At 44.8% G+C, this 27,182-nt stretch overlaps 1 protein-coding gene and 1 long non-coding RNA gene across 3 annotated transcripts; one reads left to right on the top strand and one right to left on the bottom strand.

The window, feature by feature from the left end:
• Positions 1 to 594: 594 nt before the first annotated feature.
• Positions 595 to 23,884, top strand: LOC144692508 (uncharacterized). The gene is made up of 2 exons (XR_013579333.1): positions 595 to 1,016; positions 23,712 to 23,884. It is a non-coding gene; the product is annotated as an uncharacterized LOC144692508 (long non-coding RNA).
• On the bottom strand, positions 16,918 to 27,182 carry LOC144692506 (glutamine synthetase, mitochondrial). Of its 2 annotated transcripts, XM_078561459.1 has the most exons (8): positions 26,978 to 27,182; positions 26,546 to 26,640; positions 25,284 to 25,458; positions 23,754 to 23,915; positions 22,727 to 22,873; positions 22,133 to 22,260; positions 19,462 to 19,661; positions 16,918 to 18,606 (listed from the first exon to the last, which is right to left on the bottom strand). In XM_078561459.1, exons 2-8 carry the CDS (start codon positions 26,621 to 26,623, stop codon positions 18,285 to 18,287), a joined length of 1,212 nt encoding a protein of 403 aa, XP_078417585.1. In that variant the 5' UTR covers positions 26,624 to 26,640; positions 26,978 to 27,182; the 3' UTR covers positions 16,918 to 18,284. The 2 variants fall into 2 exon arrangements, with proteins under 2 accessions (XP_078417585.1, XP_078417584.1); XM_078561458.1 differs by lacking the exon at positions 26,546 to 26,640 and having other exon boundaries at positions 26,978 to 27,135.

The raw sequence follows: 27,182 nt of genomic DNA, 5'->3' as shown, positions 1-27,182 counted from the left end.
CCTGACTTGGAAATATATCGCTATTCCTCCACTGTCGCTGGGTCAAAATGCTGGAACTCCCTCCCTAACAGCAGTGTGGATGTACCTACACCACATGGACTGCAGCGGTTCAAGAAGGCGGCTCACCAACACCTTCTCAAGGGCAACTAGGGATGGGCAATAAATGCTGGACTCACCAGTGATGCCCACATCCCAAAGAATGAATAAAAAAGTAAGGATTGGGAGCTGTATTCTTTCAGATACAGATGGATGGAAATTGTAGATCAGTTTACTACGCATCCCATTCACTGGCTGATCAGTGATGTGCAGCGATACAGAAATCAGAAGTTTGCAGATTATTTTCTTCGCCTCCACTTCAATATACAGACAGATCACAAATGTGTTTCTCGGTGCAGACTCGATGGGCCGAAGGGCCTCTTCTGCACTCTGTGATCCTGTCATTCTGTGAAACCCTCAGCAACATCCTTAACTTCTCAGGAGTTAGCAAAATTTCCTCCACGAGTACAATGATTCAGACTGAGGATGATGATGCAAAGACAGAGTCTGTTCCAGGAAAGCAGCAGACTTTGTCCCGTATCGAACTCCACCAGCAACAACTCAGCAACTGAATAAAATCAGAGATGCACAGAAATGTGATGAAGAAGGTGCTGAGGTCAGAGAGAACTGAGCCAAAGGATGGCCAGTGTACATGCCACACAATCCCGTTCTCGGACAATATGAATGACAGACAGGGCACTGGAATGTAGTTGATGATTTACTCATCTATGACGAGAGAGTGGTCATTCCTAGACTGCCTGTACTGCAACGATTGCATTACGGACAGCTGGGCATCACAAAATGTGGAGCCAGAGCAAGATATTCTGTTTGGTGGCCAGGACTGTCAAAGTCACTGGAAGAGATGATATCAAGCTGTATTACTTGTGTTATTCATCATCAGGAGACAAGAGAACCATTGATGTCCATCCTCCTGCCCATGAAGAGCATGGGAACATCTTAGGGTGGACACCAATTCAGAGGTGAGATGTTCTTGATTGTAGTGGACAGATAAAAGTCAAGCAGCGTTTTTTTTATTCATTCGTGGGATGTGGGCTTCGCTGGCTGGGCCAGCATTTATTGCCCATCCCTTGTTGCCCTTGAGCAGGTGGTGGTGAGCAGCCTTCTTGAACCGCTGCAGGTTCTGTCTGAAGCAGTGATTACATCGCTAAAGGAGGTATTTGTGACACATGGAATCCCAGGCCTTGTAATCTTGGACAAAGGGCCACAGTTTGCCAGTGAATATTTTAAAAAGTTCACAGCATTATATGGATCTGTTCATACTACCAGCTCACCAAGATACCCTCAAGCTACTGGTGAAGTTGAGTGTGTACTTTGAAAGCCTTGCTGGAAAACAACTATGACATCTGACTGGCACTTCTGAACTGTCATTCAACTCCACTCCAAAAGTAGTGTAAGGGGTTTATTCTAACTGTGTGATATGGTAATCAGACACAGTGCAACATCATCACAGGAAGTGATATAATGTCACATGCTGTCCCCTGTACAACCTCGTGGTAAGATGTAGCTCGCAGTAAGATGTGTTCCAAGAAGTTAGTGTTTTACATACCTCAGCAGTATCTGCAAATATTCTGCATTAGTCAAACAATACCAAGAATATTATGCTGAACATTGTGCAATCATCAGTGAACTTCCCCACTTCTGACCTTATGATAGAAGGAAGGTCATTGATGAAGCAGCTGAAGATGGTTGGGCTGAGGACACTACCCTGAGGAACTCTTGCAGTGCTGTCTTGGAGCTGAGATGACTGACCCCCAACAACCACAACCATCTTCCTTTGTGCTAGGTATGACTCCAACCAGTGGAGTGTTTTCCCCCTGATTCCCATTGACTCCAGTTTTGCTAGGGCTCCTTGATGCCACACTCAGTCAAATGCAGCCTTGTCCTCAAGGGCACTCACTCTCACCTCACCTCGGGAGTTCAGCTCTTTTGTCCATGTTTGAACCAAGGCTGTAATGAGGTCAGGAGCTGAGTGGCCCTGGCAGAACTGAAACTGGGCGTCAGTGACCAGGTTATTGCTAAGCAAGTGCTGCTTGATAGCACTGTTGTTGACCCCTTCAATCACTTTACTGATGATGGAGAGTAGACTGATGGGGCGGTAATTGGCCGGGTTAGATTTGTCCTGCTTTTTGTGTACAGGACATACCTGGGCAATTTTCCAGTGTTGTAGCTGTACTGGAACAGCTTGGCTAGGGGCGCGGCAAGTACTGGAGCACAAGTCTTGGATACTATTGCCGGAATATTGGGGAGAATTTTCTCCCCGTCGGGCGGGTGAAGAGCCGATCGCCGCCATTTAATGTGGGCGGGCCAATTAAGGCTCGCCCAGCATGACACGCACCCGGTAGCGCTCTGAGCGCTCCCTGTGCGGGTGGGGGGAGGAGGGAGAGTCGGGGCCGGCGCTTGATAGAGTGCAGAAATCTCCCTGAGGCACGGAGCTGCCTCGGAGATTAAGTTCAGTTCAAATGATTTTTAAAATAAAAAGATAAAATAATTCAGATGTGTCCCCTCATGTGACACATGAGCTGGGACATGTTTATGAATTTTAATAAAAATTTGTTTTTAATTTATAAAACCTTCATGAATCCTCATCCCGCCCGTGGATGAGGTTTGATGAGAAATGCGAAGGCCGCCTGGGCTCTTCGCCTGCCCGACAACCTTAAGGTTGGACAGGCAGCCCTGGCAATCACTTCAGTTAGATTATTAATGGCCTGAACAGGCCTTTGACAGTCCGGCGGGCGTGCAGCCAACTCTGGTGCCCACCTGGTGGACCGAGGGTCTGAATGATGCGCGGTGAGGTTGGGATGCACGCCCGGTGTCACCGCGTGTCATTTCACACGTTAGCATGCGGGGGCGGGCCCGCACCCCGAACTGAAGATTCTGGTCATTGTCAGGGCCCATAGCCTTTGCAGCATCCAGTGCCTTCAGCCGCTTCCTGATCTCATTTTATCTGATTAGAAAAAATCTGCAGGGTTACAGGGAAAACGCAGGAGAGTGGCACTCACTCTTATAGAGAGGCAGCAGCACAGGCATCATGGGCTGAATGGCCTCCTTCTGCACTGTAACCATTCTATGATTCTTTACGTGTGCGCGTGTGTGTGTGTGTCATTGTTGAGTTAGTCCATATCTGTTTGATGGCTAGCTGCCAGTTTCTCTAATCTCTGCTTCACCGATTAATGCTGGACCCGATTCACAGAGCTGTTCAGTTAATGTGTAACCGCTCCCTTCTTGCAAGAGGAATGGTTGCTGAGTCAGAGCACTGTTGCCATGGCGTCAGCTGGCAGCTTGGGATTCCTCCACTGCCATCCAAACACAACTATTCATTTGTTTACAGAAATTCAGCTGCTTCATAACGGTGTAGCGCCTATTTCCAGGAACCTGTTTAAAAGAAAACACCAGGCAAGCACAACCTCCACGAAGCAACAAGACGAAAATTTCCTGCGTCCTTTTAGAAATTGCGGCTCTGCTTGTGTTTCAAAGCCTTTTTTCAGGGCTCTGGGTGATGTGGCAGATTAGAAAGCTGTCTTTACACTGGAGACCCAGCTCCAATGGGATAAAATACACTCTGCTGGCCATGAGGACTTGGCATGAAACCCATTCGGTTAACTCAAACAGCATTTTTAATAGACACAGGCTCACAGCGCACAACTGGTCATCATTTGACAGTAAAAAGATGGAGTTTCCTTCCTTTGCTTCTCACTTACAGGCAACACTGAGCTGATTAAACGAGTTAATATGGTGCAGTAGAGCTGACCACCTGAAATGCACACCAAAATGTTAGGTTTCTCCTCCTGGAAACTGTCCATGGGCATCCTGTTCACCTGAAACTCTGCTCCACTGTGTAAGCGGGTATCAGCAACACTGCGGCACCCACAAAGCGGGTGCCACAAAGGCCACTTTCTGACTGCAGCCTGTGGAAACTTCACCCGCATTCGTGATTTCTCAGTTGGTTCTCGTTCTGGAACCTTCTGCTGGCGGCTTTTGTGTAGGGGGCATGTATTTCCCAAGGGAATCTCCCTAATGCCCCACTACTGAGAGGAGCAGGACAAAGGTACAGAAGACGGAACTGATCATCTTACCCCACTTGGTTTTACTTTTCATTGACTTCAGTTAGTTTGTGATGTTGATCACTTTATTATGCACATTGATGCCTTCACAGGCAGAGGCAACTCTCATCTCAGTGTGGCTCCTATCCCTGAGGGACCAGCTTCCACTTATATTTATATTATACCATTTAGTGTTTATTTATATATTACATATCTAGACACTTTTAGCATAATAAAACTTCTCATAGAGGGTTATAAAGCAAAGTAGGCACTGAGCTACACAAAGTGACTAAAAGCTTACGGTAGGCTTTTAAGGAGTGTCTTAAAGGAGGAAAGTGAGGGAGAGACGGGGAGAGGTGTAGGGAGGGAATTCCAGAGTTTGGGGCCCAGGCAGCTGAAGGCAGGGCCACCAATGGTGGAGCGATTCTGATTAGGAATCCACCAGAGGCCAGGATTAGAGGAGCGCACATATCTCAGAGGGTTGTAGGGCTGGAGGAGATTCCAGAGATGGGGAGGGGCGAGGCCATGGAGGGAATTGAAAACAAGGATGGGAATTGTAAAATCAGGATGTTGCTTGACCAGGAGGTCAAGGACCAATGTCGGTCAGTGAGCACAGGGGTGACAGGGGAACGGGACTCGCTGTGAGTTAGGACATGGGCAGCAGAGTTTTGGATGACCCCAAGTTTACGGAGGGAGGAATGTGGGAGAGCAGCCAGGAGTGTATTGGAATAGTCACTTCCAGAGGTAACGAAGGCATGGGTGAGGGCTTCAGCAGCTGATGAGCTGAGGCTGGGGTGAAGTCGAGCGATGTTATGGAGGTGGAAATAGGCGGTCTTAGTGATGTCACGAATATGAGGTCGGAAGCTCATCTCAGGGTCAGATGTGACCCCAAGGTTGTGAACAGACGGGTTTAATCTCAGACTGTTACTGGGGAGAGGGATGGAGTCAGGAGTTAGAGAACAGAGTTTGGAGTGGTGACCAAGGGCATTGGCTTTGGTCTTCTCCATATTCAGTTGGTGGAAATTTCTGTTCATCCAGTACTGGATGTTGGATAAGCAGTCTGGTCATTTCGAGAGAGTGAAGGTGGTGACATGGAGCTGGGCAGAGCACATGACATGTTACTGACTGTTATCATTACAGATTGATCGAGCTTCCAAACCTTGACTGGGGCTATGAAAGTGTGTCTATGGGGCAGTGGCATCTGCCTGCTCCAGAATCCAATACTGCTCCTCCTGTGGCATTGTTTCAGGAATCCCCTGAACTAACACTTTCTCCAGGGTGTTCTGACAACCATGAGGAATTCCCTGTAATATGGTGTAGATCTATGCAGTAGATTCCTCCCACTTCTGTACAGTAGTTTTCAGTATATTAATCTCCACTGCCTGCACCTAGGGTCAGTCTGCCTTTTTTTAAAGACTGGTTCCCTGATCTGTCTTTGTATCTGAGGGTGGTCAATCTCTCCCCCATCATCCATTGCCAGGTTCTTATGCTCACTGTGCCTGTTGCTTCACCCAGTGACATTGGATTACATGGGGTATATGGCACAGAAACAGGCCATTTGGCCCAACCAGACAATGCTGGTGTTTATGCTCCTTTTGAGCCTCCTCCCATCTTTCCTCATCTAAATCTATCATTGTAACCCTCTATTCCCTTCTCCCTCATATCCCTTGTCCAGCTTCCCCTTAAATACATCTATACTATTCTCTTCGACCACTCGCTGTGGTAGCGAGTTCCACATTCTCCCCACTCTCTGGGGGAAGAAGTTTATTTTTCTGAATCCCCTGTTGGATTTCTTGATGACTATCTTATATTGATGGCTTTGAGTTATTCTCCTCCTCACAAGAGGAAACATTCTCTCTGTATCCACTCAATCAAAACCTTTAGTAATTTGAAAGGCCCCTGTTGGCTGACCCTGCTTCCTGTTGAGTGGGTATATCTGGGCTGGTGTTTGGGCAGCCGAGGTGCCACGACAGTGTTGAGGAAGATGTTAATATTTTACTTACTCCTTTACCTGAGTAGATGGCCTCTTCCTCCAAGACATCCACTAAGACTTTGAAAATGCAGACACTTATTTAGCTGTGTTGTAACTGTCATGGGAATCGGAGCAGCTAAGTGTATAGTTATCGCTATAGGCTGACAATCCACATCAAGCTGAAACAATCTGAGCTCTTCCTTGCCCTTATGTCTTATTTTCTGGTCTCCAGCAGCCCTTTGTGCTCCTCCTTCTGCTCGCTGAAAAGCTTCTCCCTCATTGGCCCTGAATCTCCACAGGGATTGACTCAATCTTGATCGATAATTTTAGTAGGAAATCTACCAAACCTCTGAATTAACAGTCTCTTCTGTTTCTCCAGGGTTCCTCCAATCTCCCTCAAAAGTTACAGCTGGAGAACGAGCGTAGCAATTTGGGGCCAATGTTTTCAAGGTTGATTATTCTCCTTTAGTTAGATGTACTTTGGCACTACTTACAAGTTATTGTTTTTCCTTTGAAATGAGAGAACACAGAGTTAGAGTAATGTCATTAGCAAGGACAATTCTTATCACCCCATATTGTGTGCACTCATAGCATTGTTATCATCATGATATGCAATTGTACACTCAGTAAAAGCCCTTGTGACAAACAATATGAGTTCTCCCAGGGATTAGAGCTAACATGGCTGATTATTATTTGCAGAGGTCATCTAGGTTATGATGCACATCGGGAATAGTGCCTTGACTTGCTTTGACCAACCTTGTGAAGGTCATTAAACCTCTTGCAGCTCGGAGGCTGGTGGAGTTTGCACTCATTGCCTCTTTCTCCTCCCTCCATGGCATCCACACCCATCAATTTTGTGGGACTACTGACCATAGCCCAGGAAACTGTCTCTTCTGGACCTTATTTCTGCTTGAAGGACTGAAGCATCAATAAATCTGGGATCTCTCCTAGGTGGTGATCTCACTTTCTCTGACGCTGTTCCCTACCTCACCTGACCCCGACCCCACACTGTTCTTTAACTCTCTGTTGAGAAAGCATGCGCGTTTAAAATGACGCACCATCACCCAATTTCACTCCATGAGTGGCAGTATGCCAAGAGGCCCTATTTTTTTCTCCCTAGTACAAATAGTAAGAGCCTGGTTAAAGCGAGTCACATCAGCAGACAGAAGTCTAACCCAGCTGCTAATCTGCCAAAAGGAGGAGGATCCAACCCTGAAATTTGATCAATTCACTCAGAGCATAAAAATACTGTAAGAAATGGTCACGTCACAAAAGTGTAAGGAATGGGAGTCGTTACAAGGATGAAGTTTATAAGATTGTTATGTTCTGGGACTGTCACTTTAGTTGAAGGTAAAATGGAAGAAGGGGCTCATGTGACTTGCTCTGAATTCTGGGTGGCTTAGTTGCTTTGGGGACAAGAGGGGCCCCAGTCAACAGACTTGTTGAGAAGGTGCAGGATGTCACAGCTTTGGCAATGGCAAGAGCATCTCTGCTGACTGTGGGAAGACAGTCTCCAAGTCACAAAGGGAGGTGTTGGAAATGTCAGGTTTATAAATGGTTAATTTATTTTTAAACTGTTTATTTAATTTCAAGATATAATGGAGTTGGGTGTCTCAAGGATAGCTGATTAGCATTTCTACCTGGATACAAGACCCATGTCATTCATGTTACCATGGAAATGAACTTTGCGAGGGGGAGAGTCCATAGAAAGCCACTGTTGTATGGGGTTATAGGGTTTCCTAAGCTATCACTGAACCTGACAGACCTGAGGGAGTCTGCAACAGTGTGAGAGACAGAGAGAGAGAGCAGGAGCTAGAGGCAGCTAGCCCTGTACCTGAAGCAGCGAAAATGCTGACATTATTGCTCACCACACAGAATGCAGGTGGGAACTCACATCCAGATTGAAGAGACCGACTTCAAGGGGATTTAAAGGAGGCTGCAAGATTTGTCAAGCTAGGGCCCAAGAGAAGGAATCTCCAGTGTAACCCTCTCAGTGAAAGTCAGTTCTGGGATCAGACGTTACATGACTGGGGAAGGGAAAAGGAAGCAGGCCATTGGGAGCGGAGAATAGCTTTGGACTGGTTCTGGAAGAATGAAGTGTCCACTAATGGTGCAGTGTAAAGTATAACAGTAACCGCAGATCCTAGGGCATAACAGGAGTTAAATGGGGAGATTCTTTTCTGTATGTTTAGACTATAGGTTTGTTGTTTTTAGTTTGTTTGTTACAGTAACAGTCTTAACATTTGAAATATTGTCCTGTGATCCTTTCAAATCAGTCACTGGAAGTTCAAATATCTTTTTTGAAGTTATTGGTCTCTGTGGAGATCGCAACTGAGTTTTTCCATGTGTTTACACAAAGACGATACAAAAATTGGCTGTGTGGTCGATAGTGAGGAAGGAAGCTGTAGACTGCAGGAAGATATCAATGGACTGGTCAGGCGGACAGAATTGCAGCAAGTCCAGAGAAGTGCAAGGTAATGCATTTGGGAAAATTTAACAAGGCAAAGACAATAAACGGGTGGATTCGGAGGAACAGAGGGATCTCAGAGTATATGTTACAGATCCCTGAAGGATCTGGGTGCCAGGAAAGCTTCTCAGGGATACTTACTTTTATGAGTCAAAGTATAGAATCTCAGAGCAGGGAGTTGTACAAAAACACTGGTTAGCCCACAACTGGAGTACAGTGTGTAGCTCTGGGCACTGGACTATCGGAAAGCACTAGAGAGGGTACAGAGGAGATTTATGAGATCGTTGTCTGGACTGAAATTTCAGTTGTGAGGAATGATAGGATGGGCTGGTGTTGTTTTCTTTGGAACAGAGGAGGCTGAGGGGAGACCTAATTGGTGTATAAAATAATACAAAAGAGGGATGTAGATAGATGGATAGGAAGGATCTATTCCTCTTGGCTGAGGGTTCATAATCAGGGGGATAAGTTTAGGATTAGAGGTTGGAGGTTTAGAAGAGAATTGAGGGGAATTTTTTTCACCCAGAGGGTGTTGGGGATCTGGAACTCACTGCCTGAAAGGTAGAGGCAGAAACTCCCATCACATTACATTTAAAAAGTACTTGATCAAGTGCGAAAACCTACAAGCTATGGACCAAGAGCTGAAAAGGCTGGATGGTTAATTGTTGGTTGGCACAGACACGCTGGGCTGAATGGCCTCTCCTTTCATGCTGTAAATTCCTGATGTCATATTTTACCAAAAGGGGCCATTAAGTAAGAGACTATGACATAATTTAAAACGGAATTAGAGAAGTATTCAAAAAGCAAGAGTTTAAAAAAGGAAATGGTGATCTTCCAAAGTTGAAATCAGGGCAGCTTAACAGGACAGTGCAGAGGGGGCTTGACTCTGTGTCTGCCCTACATACATACGAATTAGGAGCAGGAGTCGGCCACTCGGCCCATCGAGCCTGCCCCGCCATTCAATAGGATCATGGTGATCTGACTGTAACCTGCACTCCACATTCCTGCCTACCCGCGATAACCTTGTCAATCAAGAATCTATCTAGCTCGGCCTTAAAAATATTCAAAGACTCTGCTATATGCGCCTGAGGATGGCTTTATATTTGCAATGGGTTCCAGAGGGTGAGGTTGGTTCCTTAGTACTCAAAGGCTATGCAAATAAATCAGAAAATTGTTTAGGGTAAGAAAACTGAGCTTTGTAGTGTGGGTAGCCTGGCTTTAAATTGGGGGCGGGGGAGAGGATTAAATTTAGATGTTGCTAAGTGACCAGTTAGAGAAGTTTATATCAGGCAGAATAGGCAAGAGTTCCATCTCATTGTGTCTGACTAACTCGATTAAGCATTTGATGAGGTAACAGAGTGGATTGAGGTAGTGCAGTTGATCTTCTGTCTATGGGCTTTCAAAAGATGTTAGATTAGATATCACACATTAGGCTTGATAGCAAAACTGGGGCCCATGGGATGAGAGGGTTGGAAGCAACATGAATACAAAATTGGCTATGAGACAGAAAACAGAGCTGAGATAAATGGCTGATTTTCGGACTGGAGGGAGATACACACTGGAGGCGTACATATCACTAAGTTTCAGGATCAAGGCCACTGCTGCTTCTCGTATAGGGATTTGTGGGAATAGGGCACGATTTCTAAATTTGCAGATGACACAAAACTTGGAAGCACAACAAACAGCGAGGAGGATAGTGATAATCTTCAAGAGGTCATAGCCAGGCTGGTGGAAAAAAAATTCAACACAGAAAACTGAGGGGCAGGCAGAGTGAGGAGAGACAGCACAAGCTAAATGAAATGATTACAAAAGGGATGCAAGGAGAGAGAGAGCCTTTGAATGAGCAAAGTAGCTAATAAATCATAAGATAAAAGCAAAACACTGTGGATACTGGAAATCTGAAACAAAAACAAAAAATGCTGGAAAAACTCAGCAGGTCTGACAGCATCTGTGGAGAGAGAAACAAAGTTAACGTTTCGAGTCCAGTATGACTCATCAACAGAACTAAAAAGAAGCAGAAATGTGGTGAAATATATACTATTTAAGGTGGGGGCATTGGAACAAGGTGAAGCTGGATAGAGGGCCAGTGATAGGAGACAAAGGAGAGATTGCCAAAGATGTCATAAACAAAAGGTGGAAGGGGTGTTGATGGTGGTGATACTGGCTAAAGGAGGTGCTAATGGTGACATTAAGTAGAAAACAGGATGAGCCAGTGACAGATGGCACTGGGGGGATGGGTCGGGGGAGGGGACGGTGTGGGAGAAAAGATCAAAATAGGCTGAAAGATGGGGATAAAACAATGAATGGAAATACATTTTAAAAATAATAATAGAAATAGATGGGAAAAAAAAAATATATAGTAAAAACTGAATATTGAAAAAAGGGGATCAAAAAGGGGTGAGGGTGGAGGATGGAGTTCATGATCTGAACTCAATATTCAGTCCGGAAGGCTGTAAAGTGCCTAGTCGGAAGATGAGGTGCTGTTCCTCCAGTTTGCGTTGAGCTTCACTGGAATATTGCAGCAGGCCAAGGATGGACATGTGGGCATGAGAGCAGGGTGGAGTGTTGAAATGGCAAGCGACAGGGAGGTCTGGGTAATGCTTGCAGACAGACCGAAGGTGTTCTGAAAAGCGGTCACCCAGTCTCCGTTTGGTCTCTCCAATGTAGAGGAAACCGCATTGGGAGCAGTGAATGCAGTAGACCAAATTGAGGGGAGTGCAGGAGTGTTTAGGCCCTTGGACAGTGAGGAGAGGGGAAGTAAAGGGGCAGGTGTTACATCTTCTCCGATTGCATGGGAAGGTGCTGCGGGAGGGGGTTGAGGTGTAGGGGGTGATGGAGGAGTTGGCCAGGGTGTCCCGGAGGGAACGATCCCTGCAAAATGCCGCCGGGGGTTGAAGGGAAGATGTGTTTGGTGGTGGCATCATGTTGGACTTGGCGGAAATGGCGGAGGATGATCCTTTGAATGCGGAGGCTGGTGGGGTGAAAAGTGAGGACAAGGGGCACCCTATCATGTTTCTGGGAGGGAGAGGATGGTGTGAAGGCAGAGGCGCGGGAGATGGGCCAGATATGGTTGAGGGCCCTGTCAACCACCGTGGGTGGAAAACCTCGGTTAAGGAAGAAGGAGGACATCTCAGAGGAACTGTTTTGGAAAGTGGCATCATCAGAACAGATGCGACGGAGGTGAAGGAACTGAGAGAATGGGATGGAGTCCTTACAGGAAGCGGGGTGTGAGAAGCTGTAGTCGAGGTAGCTGTGGGAGTCGGTAGGCTTGTAATGGATATTGGCGGACAGTCTATCATCAGAAATTGAGACAGAGAGGTCAAGAAGGAAAGGGGAGTGTCAGTTATGGACCACGTGAAAATGATGGAGGAGTGGAAATTGGAAGCAAAATTAATACATTTTTCCAGGTCCAGACGAGAGCATGAAGCAGCACCGAAGCAGTCATCGATGTACCCGAGAAAGAGTTATGGGAGGGGGCCGGAGTAGGACTTGAACAAGGAATGTTCCACATACCCCATAAAGAGACAGGCATAGCTGGGGCCCATGCGGGTACCCATAGCCACACCTTTTATTTGGAGGAAGTGAGAGGAGTTTAAGGAGAAATTGTTCAGTGAGAGAACAAATTCAGCCAGACGGAGGAGAGTAATGGTGGATGGGGATTGTTCGGGCCTCTGTTCAAGGAAGAAGCGGAGAGCCCACAGGCCATCCTGATGGGGGATGGAGGTGTAGAGGGATTGGACGTCCATGGTGAAGAGAAGGCAGTTGGGGCCAGCTAATAAATCATCCTGGGCTTTATAGATTGAGGCATAGAGAACAAAAAGCAGCAAGTTATATAGGTATATAGGTTTATAACCCATATAAGTCACTGATTAAGCCTTAACTGGAATATTGTGAACAATTCTGGGCACCGCACTTTAGCAAAGGGTACAGAAGATTAACCAGAATAATTCCAGGAATGAGGAATTTCAGTTCTGTGGATAGACTGGAGAAGCTGGGACTGTTCTCTTTAGATTAGAGAGAGCTATGAGGAGATTTGATAGATGTGTTTAAAATCATTAAGGGTTTAGATAAAGTAAATAAGAAGAAATTGTTTCCAATGGCTGAAGGGTCGATAATACTTTTGAAATGTGGTCACTGTTGCAATGTAGGCAAACAGCAGCACATTGCAAGGTCCCTCAAACAGAAATAAGTAACCAGACAATCTGTCTTTGTGATGTGGGTTGAGGGTTATATTGGCTAGGACACCAAGGAGAACATATCCTCTGACAAGTGCAGTATTCCCTCAGTAATGGACTGACACATAATGGAGATTTACATGCTCAAATCTGGAGCTTAAACCCATGAACGGACTCCGAGACGAGACTGTGTCAAGATTGGCATCTTGTACTTTGAATGATGCACCAGTTACAAGAGGATAAGATGTTCTGGACAGGGTAGTCTGTAAAACAGGGATAATCCATAACATAAAGTTAATTGACTATTCCTCAAACCATCAAATGAAAATAAAGACCAGAAGCTACACTTTAGAAACTGTTGAGCCATGAGGAAAACCATTTAGATTCAGCGAGTTGTTGTGATCTGGATTGCACTACCTGAAAGAGCAGTGAAAGCAGATTCAGTGGTAACTTTCAAAATTAGAATTGGATAAATACTTGAAGGGGAAGGTTCTGCAGTGCGATGGGAAAGAGTGGACCAGTGGGAGAATACACTGTTGGCTGACCCTTGCAATCCAGTATGAATGCCCAGTTTCCCTTACTGTTTCACACTTTCAGCATCTTTGACAGAATAGTTTTGTGTTGAAGGTTGATGGGGCTAGTCTAACAACAGATGCTGTGAGATGCCCTGTTACAGCAAAAATCTGGCCTGTAACAACTTTTTTGGATTGCCTGTGAACACGCAGGTACAGCGTAACAAATAGACCATGCATATCAATCCACTCTCCAATCTCAGGAACCTTTGGTCAGGATCTACTTGTATTCCTTTCGGTTTAGTATACTCTTATTTGCTATTCACAATGCAATCTCCTCTACGCTGGAGAGACCAAATGCAGATCGTGTGACCGCTTTGCAGAACGCCCCTGTTAGTCTGCAAGCATGACCCTGGGCTTTCGGGCACCTGTCATTTTAATTCATCGCCCACTCCTACATTGACCTCGGCCTCTTACACTGTTGCAATGAAGCTGAGTGGAAGCTTTTACTTGACCCATTAGCACTGCCTCTTGCCTTGCACTGTCATCTCTTTTGTTATTTAATCTCCCTGTCACAGGCCTTTCCTTTTGTCTTTTCCCTCTCCTCACCTCACCTCTGTACTTGATAAAAATTTGTATCATCGCTAACTGCTTCCAATTCTGATGCAAGATCACCAATCTGAAATGCTAACTCTCTTCCTCTCCCCACTGGATGCTGTCTGACCCGCTACATATTTCCAGCCTGCTTTTTTATTCATGTAAGGTTCCCACAGTGACATCTTTCACCTGGAGAAAGTGTGTTCCCAGTGGGAACAAGTTTGGATGGAAGGGACTGGTTATTTAAGGGAGAAGCTGGGCATCCAGAGGGCGGCAGTGTTGTTGAAAGACACAGCTGATTTTCAGAGATCTTGCTAGTGATGGATGTAGGTGTGGACCGATTGCAGGTCCATGATGGAGAGATCATCAAAGAGCAGCAGAAGATTCATGGATGGAGGCAGGCAGATGCTGGGCAAGGAAGAAAGGATAGAGAGAGATTAGTTCAGCAGGGAGGAGCCACTTGAAAACAATGCTTCTGCTGGGAAAGTCTATTCTTGTGTTTCTTGGAGAGAAAGCGTCTGAGAGGTCGGGCAGCTATGCGTTTGGAGGTAGCGGAGAAATTTGGATGTCATATCAGTGATACTCTGAACTAATGGGATTGCTAATTGGATCATCATCAGGAGGGAGATAGTTATGGCAGCTAGGTAGCATTTAGTCAGAGGCCTTTGTGTCCATCCTTCATATTTATCTACGAGTGCACTAAGATTGACTGGAAGTGGAGTCCCAGGCACCTGCACATCAGCTGTGAAAACATTCATGAGACTTACCCTGACGTTACAGTGTGTGCAGACACTTGCTACCTCAGGCTGGGTGAAGTGAAGCACGTCTTGATGGTGGGCTCTTCTACACTACTCAGATTACCTTCAGGCACAACCAGGCAGCGTACAGCTTCATACTCACATTATCCCGGTGCAAAGCTGGTCTCATGAAATGAGGGTCTAGAAACAATGCAAAAGGGTCAATCATCTTGTTTTACTTCCACCCAGAAATTCTTCAGCTGATAATAATGTCTTATTTATGTTTCGTGCACCAGCTCCTCAGCCTCACTGGTAACAGTAACAGAGCCCAATCCTCGGGGCTATTTCTTCCTTCACTTGTTGGTTTTGGGGCAGGGTCTTTTGCTGGGCAGTAAACTGGTGCAGGATGACAAAACTCTGCAAGCCAACACTCTTTTTAAACAGGTAGGTTGGTGCTGGATGATCAAGTGAACAGCATGAGCGGTGTCATTGTAGCTGCTTAACTTCCACTATTATCACTGTCTGCATTTAGTGTGTGAGTATACTGGTCATTAAATCGTGGTTGTGACCAATCAGTATCCAATCATCCTAGACTTAAATCCAAGGGAATCCCACTAACAGGCAAGCAGAAACGGAACCTTTGTGGATTCCTGCGTAGGTTTTGTCGAGTAGTCGATGGGTTTCTGATCAAAAACAAACCCGATGTAGGTCATGTGTTCTCCAGTGGGGCAGATTCTTCAGTGCTGGGGTTTTGTCACTCCTGGAAAAGAAGTGGTATATTATGAGTAGGCGTTTTCCTGCAGTGCGGCCAGTGCCCAGTGCACCCAGCTGGCACCTTGTTTGTTGGCGTTGCACCAAGAATGTAATGCACTCCAAAAAGTCACTCCTCCCTGGTACCTGAATCGCATTCAGGTATGTTTGATATGGTGTTACAGAGATACAATTACTACAAAACCCACAATTTGCTTCTGCCAGCTTTGCCCTCCAATGTACAGTCCCCCTGTGGAGTATTGTCTGCCACTCCCTCCTCCAAGAGTATTAAGGGTCTGCACTGTGGTGTAGTATTTGTATCTGTTGTATGGATGTTCAGTGTTGAGAGTGCACTGTCGAGTGAAACATTAAGCCTGTGATCATGGCTGGCTTAGTTTGTAGAATCTCACCGGTGGCATTTCAGGTTATTATGGCACAATTTGCACATACTTGGGTAAATCTGTTACCTTCAGCTTCCTTTCACTTCCCTACACAGTGAATTCCAGTATTTCACATGCACGCTTATTGCTTAATGGCTTGGTGCATTGGTCCATGTCAACTGGTTTATTTTGTCAACTATGACCTGCAACACTTGGCCATAAAGGGCTGTTCAGGAACTACAGCTAACACCTCCCTTCCTGTCAGTTTAAATATGAATGCTAGTTATATTCATGCTCAGTCTTCAGCCACGTACTTAAGCTCAGGCTGCTTTCTCACACAATAGTGAGTTGTAAGAGTTCTGGATATTGGGGTACCTTTCCGTTCTGCACGCAGGACCTCCACTCAGACAACACGCTCTCTTCCACATCATGTGCTCCTCCACTAACATGCTTGGATTTTGTGAGCTGTTTTATAGCCTTTTAATAGTCACCCACATGAAGCTGAACAACCCAACTCCAAATCAGTGAATGCTGCATTGTGACTGGTTTATGGGGTGTACTGACTGCAGTTCAAGTTCAAAACAGCCAGTCAAGATAGGAGATAAGCAATGCCAACTCAACAGTAGTCCAGTATAGAATTTAAAAAAAAAACTGAACAAATTTGCCAAAGTACAAGGTCACACTATGGATAACCCAAGTTATTCATAGTATGTGGTGCTCAGCAGTGTAACAGATGATAGATAACCAAAATCAATGGAAAATTAGGCATGATATTAAAAAGAGAGCCAGTTGGCTATTGTTCACTTTGTACCACGCAATGTGATGGGACAGGTTCAAGGGGAAGCCATTTGAAGGGAGAATTTGGGTGGAAATATTCTTGAGGGGTGGGGTGAAAACAAACCAGAAATGGCAGGTGAGAAAATGAAGACCTCAATGAGAAACTCTCGACTTGTAACTAAGACAAACCAGCTAATCGAGTAATATCAGCCTATGCAGTCACTTCGCAGCAATGGTTTTGGCATAAGCTGCCTTCTGAAATGATTTCACCCAGGCCCTGGATTACAGTAGTTTAAATCCAACACTGTAGATAGGCGGTTTATTTTAGAGAAAGAGGCCCTGAAGACAAATTGCTTCTTTTGCAGCCAGGCAGCACACAGGACACACAAACTTCCCACATCTTGAAGCACTCAAACCAGCACGTGTATTGCAGAGTTTGTTCCATACGGAAAGCAATCGAGTAAAAACCACTTTACTCAAATTTTAAACAATGACAATTCAAAATACAAGACAGAGTGAGACAGCAATTTAAAAAGGTTCTATTTGTTTTCTTAGTTTAAAAGTTTAAAAAAGTCTACAGCAAACTTGAACCCTGAAACAAATCTGTACCATCAAAATACGGTAAAAAAAATACATCAATGCTTACAGCATGCTTCAGAAACTTTTGCACAAAATTGTAGTTCTGGGAGGGGCCAGTTCCACAGTTAGTGTACCTAGGCAGGGACTACAGAAATAAAACTTGGAAACAAATTTACAACGGAACTTTTCCCTGCAATGCCTTAAAATAGTGTGAGTAGAAAAGGTCAAGTGACAAGTGAACAGTAACTCATTACAGGAAAGGCCAGTTACATTCTCTTCAAACCCCTCCAGCTCTCCCGCAAAGATTAGAATGCAGTCAGCTAGTGTCATACAACTCAGATTTTTCTTTATACAAACATTTGCAAAACTCCCAAGAGGTTAGCTGAACATTTTTGATTTTTAAGGATGCCTTCCTTGAGAGGGGTTTTAGTCATTAAAGTAATATACAATAAACAAAGGCATCATATTTAAACTGCCCTTGGACCCTATCACAATGACAAGACCACTGTAAATTAGCAGGCCAGACTATACCAAGTGAAGATTAAATTGTACAGGAATGCACTATGTTAGTTACAAATCCAATCTGTGATCTTGCAGCATCCCCACTTCCCATTTTTGAAGGCAGGTTCTCAACACAACTTAATTACAGGACTTGTCAGAGTCCCAACAAGTGGTCACCAAAGTTCCTTCCTGGTGCTAGACCAGCCATTCACAGAACAACTCTTCCGTCACTGCAGAATATCTCAGGAAAGAATGCAAACTACCATGAAAAGTTAGTGAAATTGTGTAGTTTACAGAACTAGTAATATTTGTGGATCTGTACAGATCCAAGAGTTAGTAAAATGAGAAACGTGTCACCCGACTAAGATATTAATGCTGCATTTTAATAAAAAAGCCCTGCTTTAATATCAATGTTGACTGTATTAAGTTACAGGTTATAGTCCATCTGAAGTTGACCAGTCAACTTGAAGAGTTAATGTTAACTGTTCTAAATAAGAGAACAGTCTGTTGTCCTATCCCAAGTATCGTTCCTCACTTTCCAGATAAAAAAAAGAAATTATACTCTGAAATACAATCCAAACTCTTCTGACACCACCTTCACCATCCACCCCCCCCCCCCACACCCCCCACCCTTGCCACCCCCACCTTTAGCACCTGTACAGTGTAGGAGTAGAGACCTTAAGGTCCCACATTTCAAAAAAAGTATCACTGCTACAAATGCTAGGTCCATTAGTGCACTGGGATTAGTTTTTGTTGTACTCAATAGGCTTGTCCCCAGCCTCGCCCAATAGGCATGTACGGACCAATGCTTCTGTGACTGCATAAGGGTCACAGTTAGCAGATGGACGGCGGTCTTCAAAGTAACCTTTCTTGTCCTGGCCAACAGAGCGAGGGATTCGGATGCTGGCGCCTCGATTGGCAACACCCGCTGAGAACTCATTGATATTTGATGTTTCATGGTGGCCTGTCAAACGCCTAGCATTGTCCAACCCTCCTTTAGGGTCATAAGCACGAATGTGGTATTGATGCCTCTTGCCCAGTTTTTCAATTGATTCTTCAATGAATCTAAAAAGGAAAACAGTTTTATTACTTTGTGCTGGATCCACAATCCTTTCTTTCCCCATCTCGTCAATATTGTATCCCAAATGCTGCCATCAACAGGGAGCATTAGTACTTTGCAAGTATAATTTATTATCCGCTCAATCATATCCCATTTGCTCAGTCCTAGAGCAAATCACAAAGTAATTCAGGTTACAATAGCCCACAATCCAGGGATCTGGTCCCTTAAATATGTTTTTTTCATTCACCACACCTGGAGTAATGTGTACAGTACTGGTCTCCTTATTTAAAGGATGATGTAAATGTGTTGGAAGCAGTTTAGAGGTGGTTTACTAGACTAATACCAGGAATGGGCGGGTTGTCTTATGTGGAAAGGCTGGACAGGTTAGCCTTTTATCCACTGGAATTTAGAAGAGTAAGAGGCAACCTAACTGAAACCTATAAGATCCTGAGGGGTGGATGTGGAGAGGATGTTTCCTCTTGTGGGAGAAACTAGAACTAGAGGTCCCAAAATAAAGGGTCGCTTATTTAAGGCATAAGAGGAGAAATGTTTTTTCTCTCAGTTGTGAGTCTTTTGAACTCTTCCTGAAAAGGTGGTGGAAGCAGAGTCTGAATATTTTTAAGACAGAGCTAGATAGGCTCTTGGATTAAGAAGGGGGTGAAAGGTTCAGGTCAGCCATGATCTTATTAAATGATGGAGCAGGCTCAAGGGGCCGAATGGCCTGCTCCTAAATTGTATACGTATGTTAATAAAAAAGCACTCGTTCCCCAATTCTATAGGCACAAAAATATCAATGGTGCCAGACAACTTCAAATTTCAGTTTTTAATATGAAGCATTAGATGTAATATTTGATACTCACTTCAATCCACCCTCATCCCGCATGGATTTAGTGCTAAAGTTGGTGTGACACCCAGCACCATTCCAGTTGCCAGGAATGGGCTTTGGGTCAAAGCTAGCAATGATACCAAAGTCCTCACACACACGGTGTAGAATAAACCTCGAAATCCACAAGTGGTCACCCATCTTGATGCCCTCGCAAGGTCCAATCTGGTACTCCCACTGTAAAGGTGAAACCAATGATTAGTTCAAAAGGTAAACAAAGTCACTGCAGAGCCCCCAAAGCTGGAATATTATTTTGCAGTATGTAAAAAAAAAAATTACAGCCAGGTCTATCTAGAAAACCTGTTTATGGGGGAGATTTTGCACTGCCTGTGACATTCCTGGCTGTGTGTTCAACCTAAAATTGGATGACAATATGGAGGGATTTGTCTCTCTATTGCCCATTTATCCCTTTCAAAAAAAAGAGACAAAAATGAGTATGATCAGGATTGTAACAACCATAAGGATTGACTAGCTAACTAGCCATGGGTCGTCCACTATTGACTTTCCAGTGGACCTTGTTTCAAGTGGCCCGAGCCCTCAGCAGAAGCAGGCAGTAGTCTCACTAGTGTTTGCAAAATCATGTAGTCAAGACCTGGACACCATTGCGTCTGCTACCTGTATGAACTGCCAGTTACATTAAAAGCTGGAGCAGGCCATTCAGCCCACTGAACCTCTTCCGTCATTCAACTACCTCAACTCCATCTCCCTTAATTGTCTTATTTTAAAAAAAATCAATCTCAATCTTGAAATTTCCGCAAGCCTCCCATGAGCAGTCAGCCCAGGTCTGAGCTGGGCATTACTGGTGGCATTTAAAAGGATCCTTAGCTGTAGCAAAACAAAGTTAGCAGGCCTTGTGCTTTTTTTCTAATGAGCCTGACGACAGAAGTCGACCAGGCCTCACAATGACCACATCTGCAGTCTGAACAGGTACCTTGCCCAGCCATCTAGCACAGAAACATTCCACCCGCCCCATCAAGGGCAATTAGGGATGGTCAAAGGTTAGCCTTGTTCACATAACACATGAAGTCTGCACTGATTCCTCCTCCCACAATAAATTGAAATTAGATCCTGGTCACACTCCATATCCTTGAATACTTCACTTTTCAGCCATAGAATTGTCACAGAAAAAAAAAAGGAAGCCACAGCCATCAAATCAACATCAGCTCTTTTAAAAGAGCAATCCAGATAGTCCCACTTGCCCACTCCTTACCATATCCCCAATTTTACCTCCTGCAAGTATTTATCCTAATTTACTTTGGAAGGCTGCATCCACCAGCCTTTCAGGCAGTGCATTCCAAATCCTAACCTGGCATTGCACAGAAAGATTTTTCACAGGATATCTTCTATTGTTAATTACCTTAAATCAGGTTTCTCAGGTTAACGACCCTTCTGTCATTGGAAACAGTTTCTCTTTCTATATTCCATCTGAAACATTCATGATTTTAAGCACCTCAATCAAATCCCCTCTTGGCCTTCTCTGTTCCAAGGTGGTTAACCTGAGCTTCCCAGTCTGTGTAACTGTAATCTATTACCACCTAGAACCCTTCTAGTAAATCTCTTCTGTACCCTCTCCAAAGCCTTCACTTCTTCTGAAAGTGAGATGCCCAGGACTGGACACAATGCTCTAAGTTGGGACCAAAGCAGTGTTCTCTACTGGTTTAGAATAACTCCCCAAAGCTTCTGTTTATAAAGTTCAAGACCCCAGGTGCCTGGTTAACGTGTCCTACCACCTTCACAGACCTTTGCAAATACCCTGGTCTTGCTCTTCCCACATCCCCCCACAAAATAATTATACTATCTACTCATTCCTCCCACCAAAATACATCACTTCGCTTTTCTGCATTGAACTTCACCTGCCACCTGTTAACCCAATCCAGCAGTCTGTCCATGACCGCTTCAAGACTGTTCCTGCCTTCCTTGCTGTTCACTATACTTGCAAATTTTGTGCTATCTCCAAATTATGAAGCTGTGCCCTGTACCCCCAAGTCTAAGTCATTAACGTTTATCAAAAACAGCAATGGTCTTAATACTGAACTCTGGGCAATACCACTGTATACCTCCCTCTAGTCTGAAAAGCAGCTCACCACAATTCTGTTTCTTATCGCTGAAGAGTCATACAGACGCAAAATGTTAATTGTCTCTCTCTTCAGAGATTGCCAGGACTGCTGCAATTTTCCAGCATTTTCCACTTTTTATTTCAGGTTTCCATTAATCTGTTTCCCATCTCTTTGCCAGCTTTGTACACATGCTGCTACTACCCCTTTTATCCCATGGGGTTTTGATAACAAAATTATCAAATGTCTTTTGAATGTCCATATGCAGAGCATCAACTGCACAGCCCCTCCTGACCATTCTGTTACCTCAAAAAAATAACAATCGGGTTAGTCGAACACAATTTGCTCTCAATTCCATATTGGTTCTCCTTTAATAGTTCTTGGTAGTCAAAGTGGTTGTTCTCTCCTGGATTACTTTTTTCTAAAAGCTCGCTCACTACCAATGTAAAACTGATTGGTCTGCAAGGGTAGTAATATTTGCAATCCTCCAGTCCTCTGGCACCACTCAGCAGACCTAAGGAGATGGCACCACTTAAAATCGCAGCTCACAAACGTAATAGGAATCCAAACTGCAACCCCACACCTTTCTCTTACCTGAGAAGCCATCACTTCAGCATTGGTACCAGAGATATGAATTCCAGCATACAGACAAGCCCGATAATGAGCCTCCACAATATCTCGACCATAAGCTTTGTCTGCACCAACTCCACAGTAATAAGGTCCTAGAGGGAAAACAGTAATCCCATTAATTACAGATTTCACCAGAAAATTAGTAACATTGAATATTCAAATTCTGTCCTACCAAAAATAGTCGTGGGAAGAAATAAGCAGACTGCCCTTAAGACCACCCTACACCAAAATATCTTTCAATGTCACCTTTGCACAATTTAGCATTCTACGATACTCTAAAGATTGCTGCAACTGCTCAGAGATGGATTCGTATTGGCTTCCAAGTATTCTCCAAAGACAGAATAGCCACTTGTTTTCTTCAGCAGTTACTAGATGGAGTTACTATTTATTCTTTCCGCCCTTTGATCTTTGCTCCCTCCATTGAGTAGATTCAAATGCCTAAATTAACTTGCATGTTGCAATTGTAGTTCATTTGAAGTCTTATTGCTAACTGTAGCATCTTCCAGACATTCTTGCTCGGGATCGAAAGGAAATGTGAATATGGAAGGTATACTGCACCTTGTGGTCCAGGAAACCCATTGGAAGGCCATCCGAAGGGATGTCCATCTGTTCCCAGCAATGTGTACTCTTGTTCCATTCCAAACCATGGATGTTCATCTGCCACCATGGACATTATTCTCTGGCATGAGTTTCTAAGGTTACTTTCTGTAGAAACAAAACATTTGTAACATCCAAGTTAGCGATCAACTTCCCCTCTACAGGAAACAAGTAATTCCATTGATGCACACTTTGACAAACTAAAACAAAATGGGTACACATTAGTTTAAAGAATGAGCTCTTTGGCTCAAATGTATCCCAGTCAATGCGGACACCTAATTCCGCACACACACCCCCACCAAGAGATTCACATGCAAAATTTCTCTGCTAGTGTTGGGTATCCTTTGGACAATTTGGTTCAAAATCTTGGTCAGGTAATGCCTCAGATTTGCATATGGAACACTCACTACTAAGCAGCTAAATGGATGGCAAATAGGTCGCAATGGTTTTCTGGGGGCTTACTGAGACAGTCGACAAGTGGGTATGTACCAACTGCACAAAACTGTCCTGGGTTAGTAATTTCACTCAAAGCTAAGGCAGGGCAATGCGGCTGACCAGTTTGGGATGGAAAATTTCTACAAGGCCTTGGAGAGGGTGCAGAGATTTACCAGAATGACACCAGGGGTGGGGGTCTTTATTTACATGAAGACCAAGGAAGCTGGGAGGCTCTCATCTATAAACATTACTGATTTTAATCATTCCGCTCTTGGTGGCTGTGCCTCAGTCCCAAGGTCTGGAAAACCCTCCCTAATCCTCTCCCCCTTTAAGACACTCCTTAAACCCCAATAGTTCTCCCATATTTTTGGCCATTGCCCTAATATCTCCTTATGTGGCTTGGTGACAAATTGTGCTTTATAATGCTTCCATGTTGCTTTCTTATATTAGAGGTACTATATAAATACAAGTCAATGCCCTGAACTGTATGATTCTTTGAATTTCTCTTCAGTGTTGCTTCAGCCTCTAAGTGAAGACAATGCTCAATGTGTACCTGCTGGCTTCTTGTTATACTTGAGGACTTCACAGAGGACCAGCTTGTTTGGATCCTTACGGAAAGGATCCCGAAACATGGCAGACGGGATGAGGTACATGTCGCTGTTGGACCCCTCCGACTGATATGTACTTGAGCCATCAAAATTCCATTCTGGGAGTTCTGGAAGGGGATAAACAAAGCTTCAAAATAACTAAACGCGAAAACAGAGTCAAGAAGAGCCCTCCAACTCAAAGAAAATCACACAAGCACCAAAGCTAATTCATGAGGAGCAACTAGCATTGCTTCAGCGATCATGGAGAAATCTGGGGCTAACACAGACAGCTATTCTGCCTTTGAAGCTCACTTTCATTCCATGGCATGGGGAAAATTAGTAAGATTCATGCCTCTTAATTGCAAACCTCACACAAACAATTAAGCCTCCCCACATCAATGAACTTTTGAGGCAGGCCAATGCCTGGAATCAGGTCGCTAAAGCAGACAATGCCAAAAATCACATTGTCCCTCCTAGAGTACAGGCCCTCAGCCATGTACTACAGCAGTGGAAATAATTACAATTCACAAAATTGTGTTACAAGAAAATAATTTGAAATGCTTAATTTTATACTAACAGCACATTCGTTACCAGTTTAGATAGGACTAGAACTGTGATAATAATCACCATGGCAACAGCAGCAGTTACACGGATGGGAGGTGATATTGTTCCCAGGCTAGATTGTTCAGCACAGCCAAGTGTAAAATGTCAGTGATTGTACTGCACAATGTTATTAAGGCTGTTAAGCTTCACTCGTTTTGCCTTGAAGACTTAACTCTGACATATCGGACTAAAGTATAGATCTAAAGATTTAAATTAGTTTGTGCTTGACCTCACTCCCAGATGTTTCCCTGATGTTTATATCAGAACAGCTCAGTTATTAAGCCATGCATGCACAACAGCCAGGTATCAAGGGGCTTTTGCAGAACGATGTGTCTACTGGCCTCAGCACAGAGGAGTTGGGAAGAGCAAAAAAGGTTGGCAGACAAGGTTCCTGTTCTGATCACTTACCCAGTAAGTTACTGGAGAAAGTGCACCTCAATGGAGATCAGGGAGGAAGGAGAGCACCAGGCTTGGCAGTGGTAATGCCCCCTGTAGTTAAATAGCCTGCCAACATTCACATGAAGATGACTGCTTAGGGAAGGAGTGAAAATTGGCACCACAAAAAAAAATAAAAACCACAAAGAAAACAAACTCAAGGGCATCGGTCAAAAAGTCATTTTCCAAAAAAAAAAGTCAAATCACTGGGCAAATGGAATTTGGAGCGCAAAAGATTAAAAACTACCTAGGCGTTCATGGCCACTGTTTTATGGCTGGAGTTAAGTTACTTTTTTATTTCATGGACTTTGCATTCCAGGATTTGTAGACTTCAATCTAGGGTCCAAACAGCAGGTCCACGTTTTATTACTCTGCCTTAGTGAAGTTACTAATGCTTTTAGTGAGCTGGTGGAATTTCCCCAGCCAGTCAGCCAGCCAGGCATTAGGGCTGCACATACCTGAAATGGTCTTGGGCTCCTTGTCCAGTGTTTTGGTCTTGCAGCGGACCGCCTCTCCCGTGCCATCGACCCAGATGTACATCGCCTGAATCTTGCCATCCAGGGGCAGCTCCATGTAGTTGTTCTTGACGATTTTGCTGAGATTGGCGCTGGCTGAAGTGGCCATTTTGTACGTCTGGGAAAGCCGGGGGATGAAGGAGGGAGGTGGGGGGGAAGAAAAGCAGCAAAGAAATGGAGGACATTAACCAGCAGTTGCCACATGGCACTCGGTGCAGTTGCAAAAGAAAATGCAAACCGCGCGCAGAGACAGACAGACAGACACACAAACACACACAGAAACTAATCTTAAACTGCAATGCTCCAGGGACAGGGGCTGAGACATCTAGCCGGCGTTTGCTTGTTCCTTAAATATAAAATAAAAGCCCAACTGGGGGGGGGGGGGGGGGAAAAGAGAATCCGAATAAAATGTCCATTGGAGAACAAACTGGACCGAGAGAGAAAAGTGGAAACGAAATGAACATTTCCAGCCCCAGTTTCACAAATTCTGCGGAGCTGAATCCAAAATAAAAAACAGGAGGTGCAAAATAAAAGAGAAGTGACATAAATTTTGCAAGTCCAATGTATTGCTCTCCCCTCCAACCCCCCCTCACTCCTGGTGCCCCCAATTGCAGAGATTGTGCGGGGGTTTTGAATGTGGGACATAGTGAATTACACGGCGGGTGTAAATCGCTGTTTATGTGGACCCCCCCCCCGCCACCACCACCACACACTGGAGAGATTCAGTAAAAACAGTGATGTGGAACTTACAGAGATGCAGATGTGTGTTGTGGGAGACTGTGGGGGGGCCAGGAGCCGGCGCCCTCCAGCCCTGCCCAGGGCACAGCGGCTCCTGGGGGAGTGTGGAAACCAGCCCTGGGCATGCAAACTCCGGCAGCGACCCTGAGCCAGAGCCATGCAGAACCAGCCCCTCACCACCACCACCATCATCATCACCATCACCACCACCACCACCACCACATGGATTAAAGCCCAGCATGCAAACCAGCCCCTGGGTACATTCTGATCAAATAGCTCCCCCTCCCCTCTCTTCAAAACATGCAACCCCCACCCACCCCCCAATTCCTGCCGACACTGATCACCCCAGACATGCAAATCAGCAACATGCAAAACCCACCCACCCAGCCCTCCTCCGAATCCCCCTCCCCCTCCATCCATCCATCCATCCATCCTCAACAACTCCTAGACCCTACTCGTTAACCTACATGTAGGTTCCGCCAATGCGTCGGCTTGATATTGCCGCATTTTTTTACCAGAAACAGCAAACAGCGAGAGATCCGCATCCTCCACCAAAAATAGACTACAAAACAAAATGCCCAATTATTATCAATACATTTTTGTTTTTTGTTGTTGCTTCATCGATGGGAGCTGCTGACCGAGAGAGGAGGAGAAAGAAATACAGCAGCAGCAGCAACAGCAACACACACACACACACACACAGGGACCTAAATACAACAAGCTGCAAACTCCGTCAGAAAAAACAAAAATAAGAAAAACACGACCACAGCCTGAAAGACAAGGCAATAATCAGATGAACTGAGCAAACATGTTATAGTATGCAGCACTCCTGTCCCTTTGCTCTGGGGGTTGCCCCGGCTTGTTGTACACACACACACAGTGCTGGTCCTGCTCAGTACCTTGAGAATTCCCTGTAGATATTGTGTGCTTCTCTCTCGCTGCTCTGCAGCTCCTGTGCTTGGACCTGTAGGAGATTTCTCATTCAGCCTGGACTTTACAGAGAGGGGGTTGGGCGAGGGGGAGACATTTATAATGTGGAGCCTGTCCCCCTTGAGAACGCTCATTGGTGCCAGGGAAACGTGATTTCTTCGTGATCCGCCTCAT

This window comes from Cetorhinus maximus, chromosome 17, assembly GCF_964194155.1.
Source record: "Cetorhinus maximus chromosome 17, sCetMax3.hap1.1, whole genome shotgun sequence".
Lineage (NCBI taxonomy): Eukaryota > Metazoa > Chordata > Chondrichthyes > Lamniformes > Cetorhinidae > Cetorhinus > Cetorhinus maximus.
This window is presented reverse-complemented; position numbering and strand designations above follow the sequence as displayed.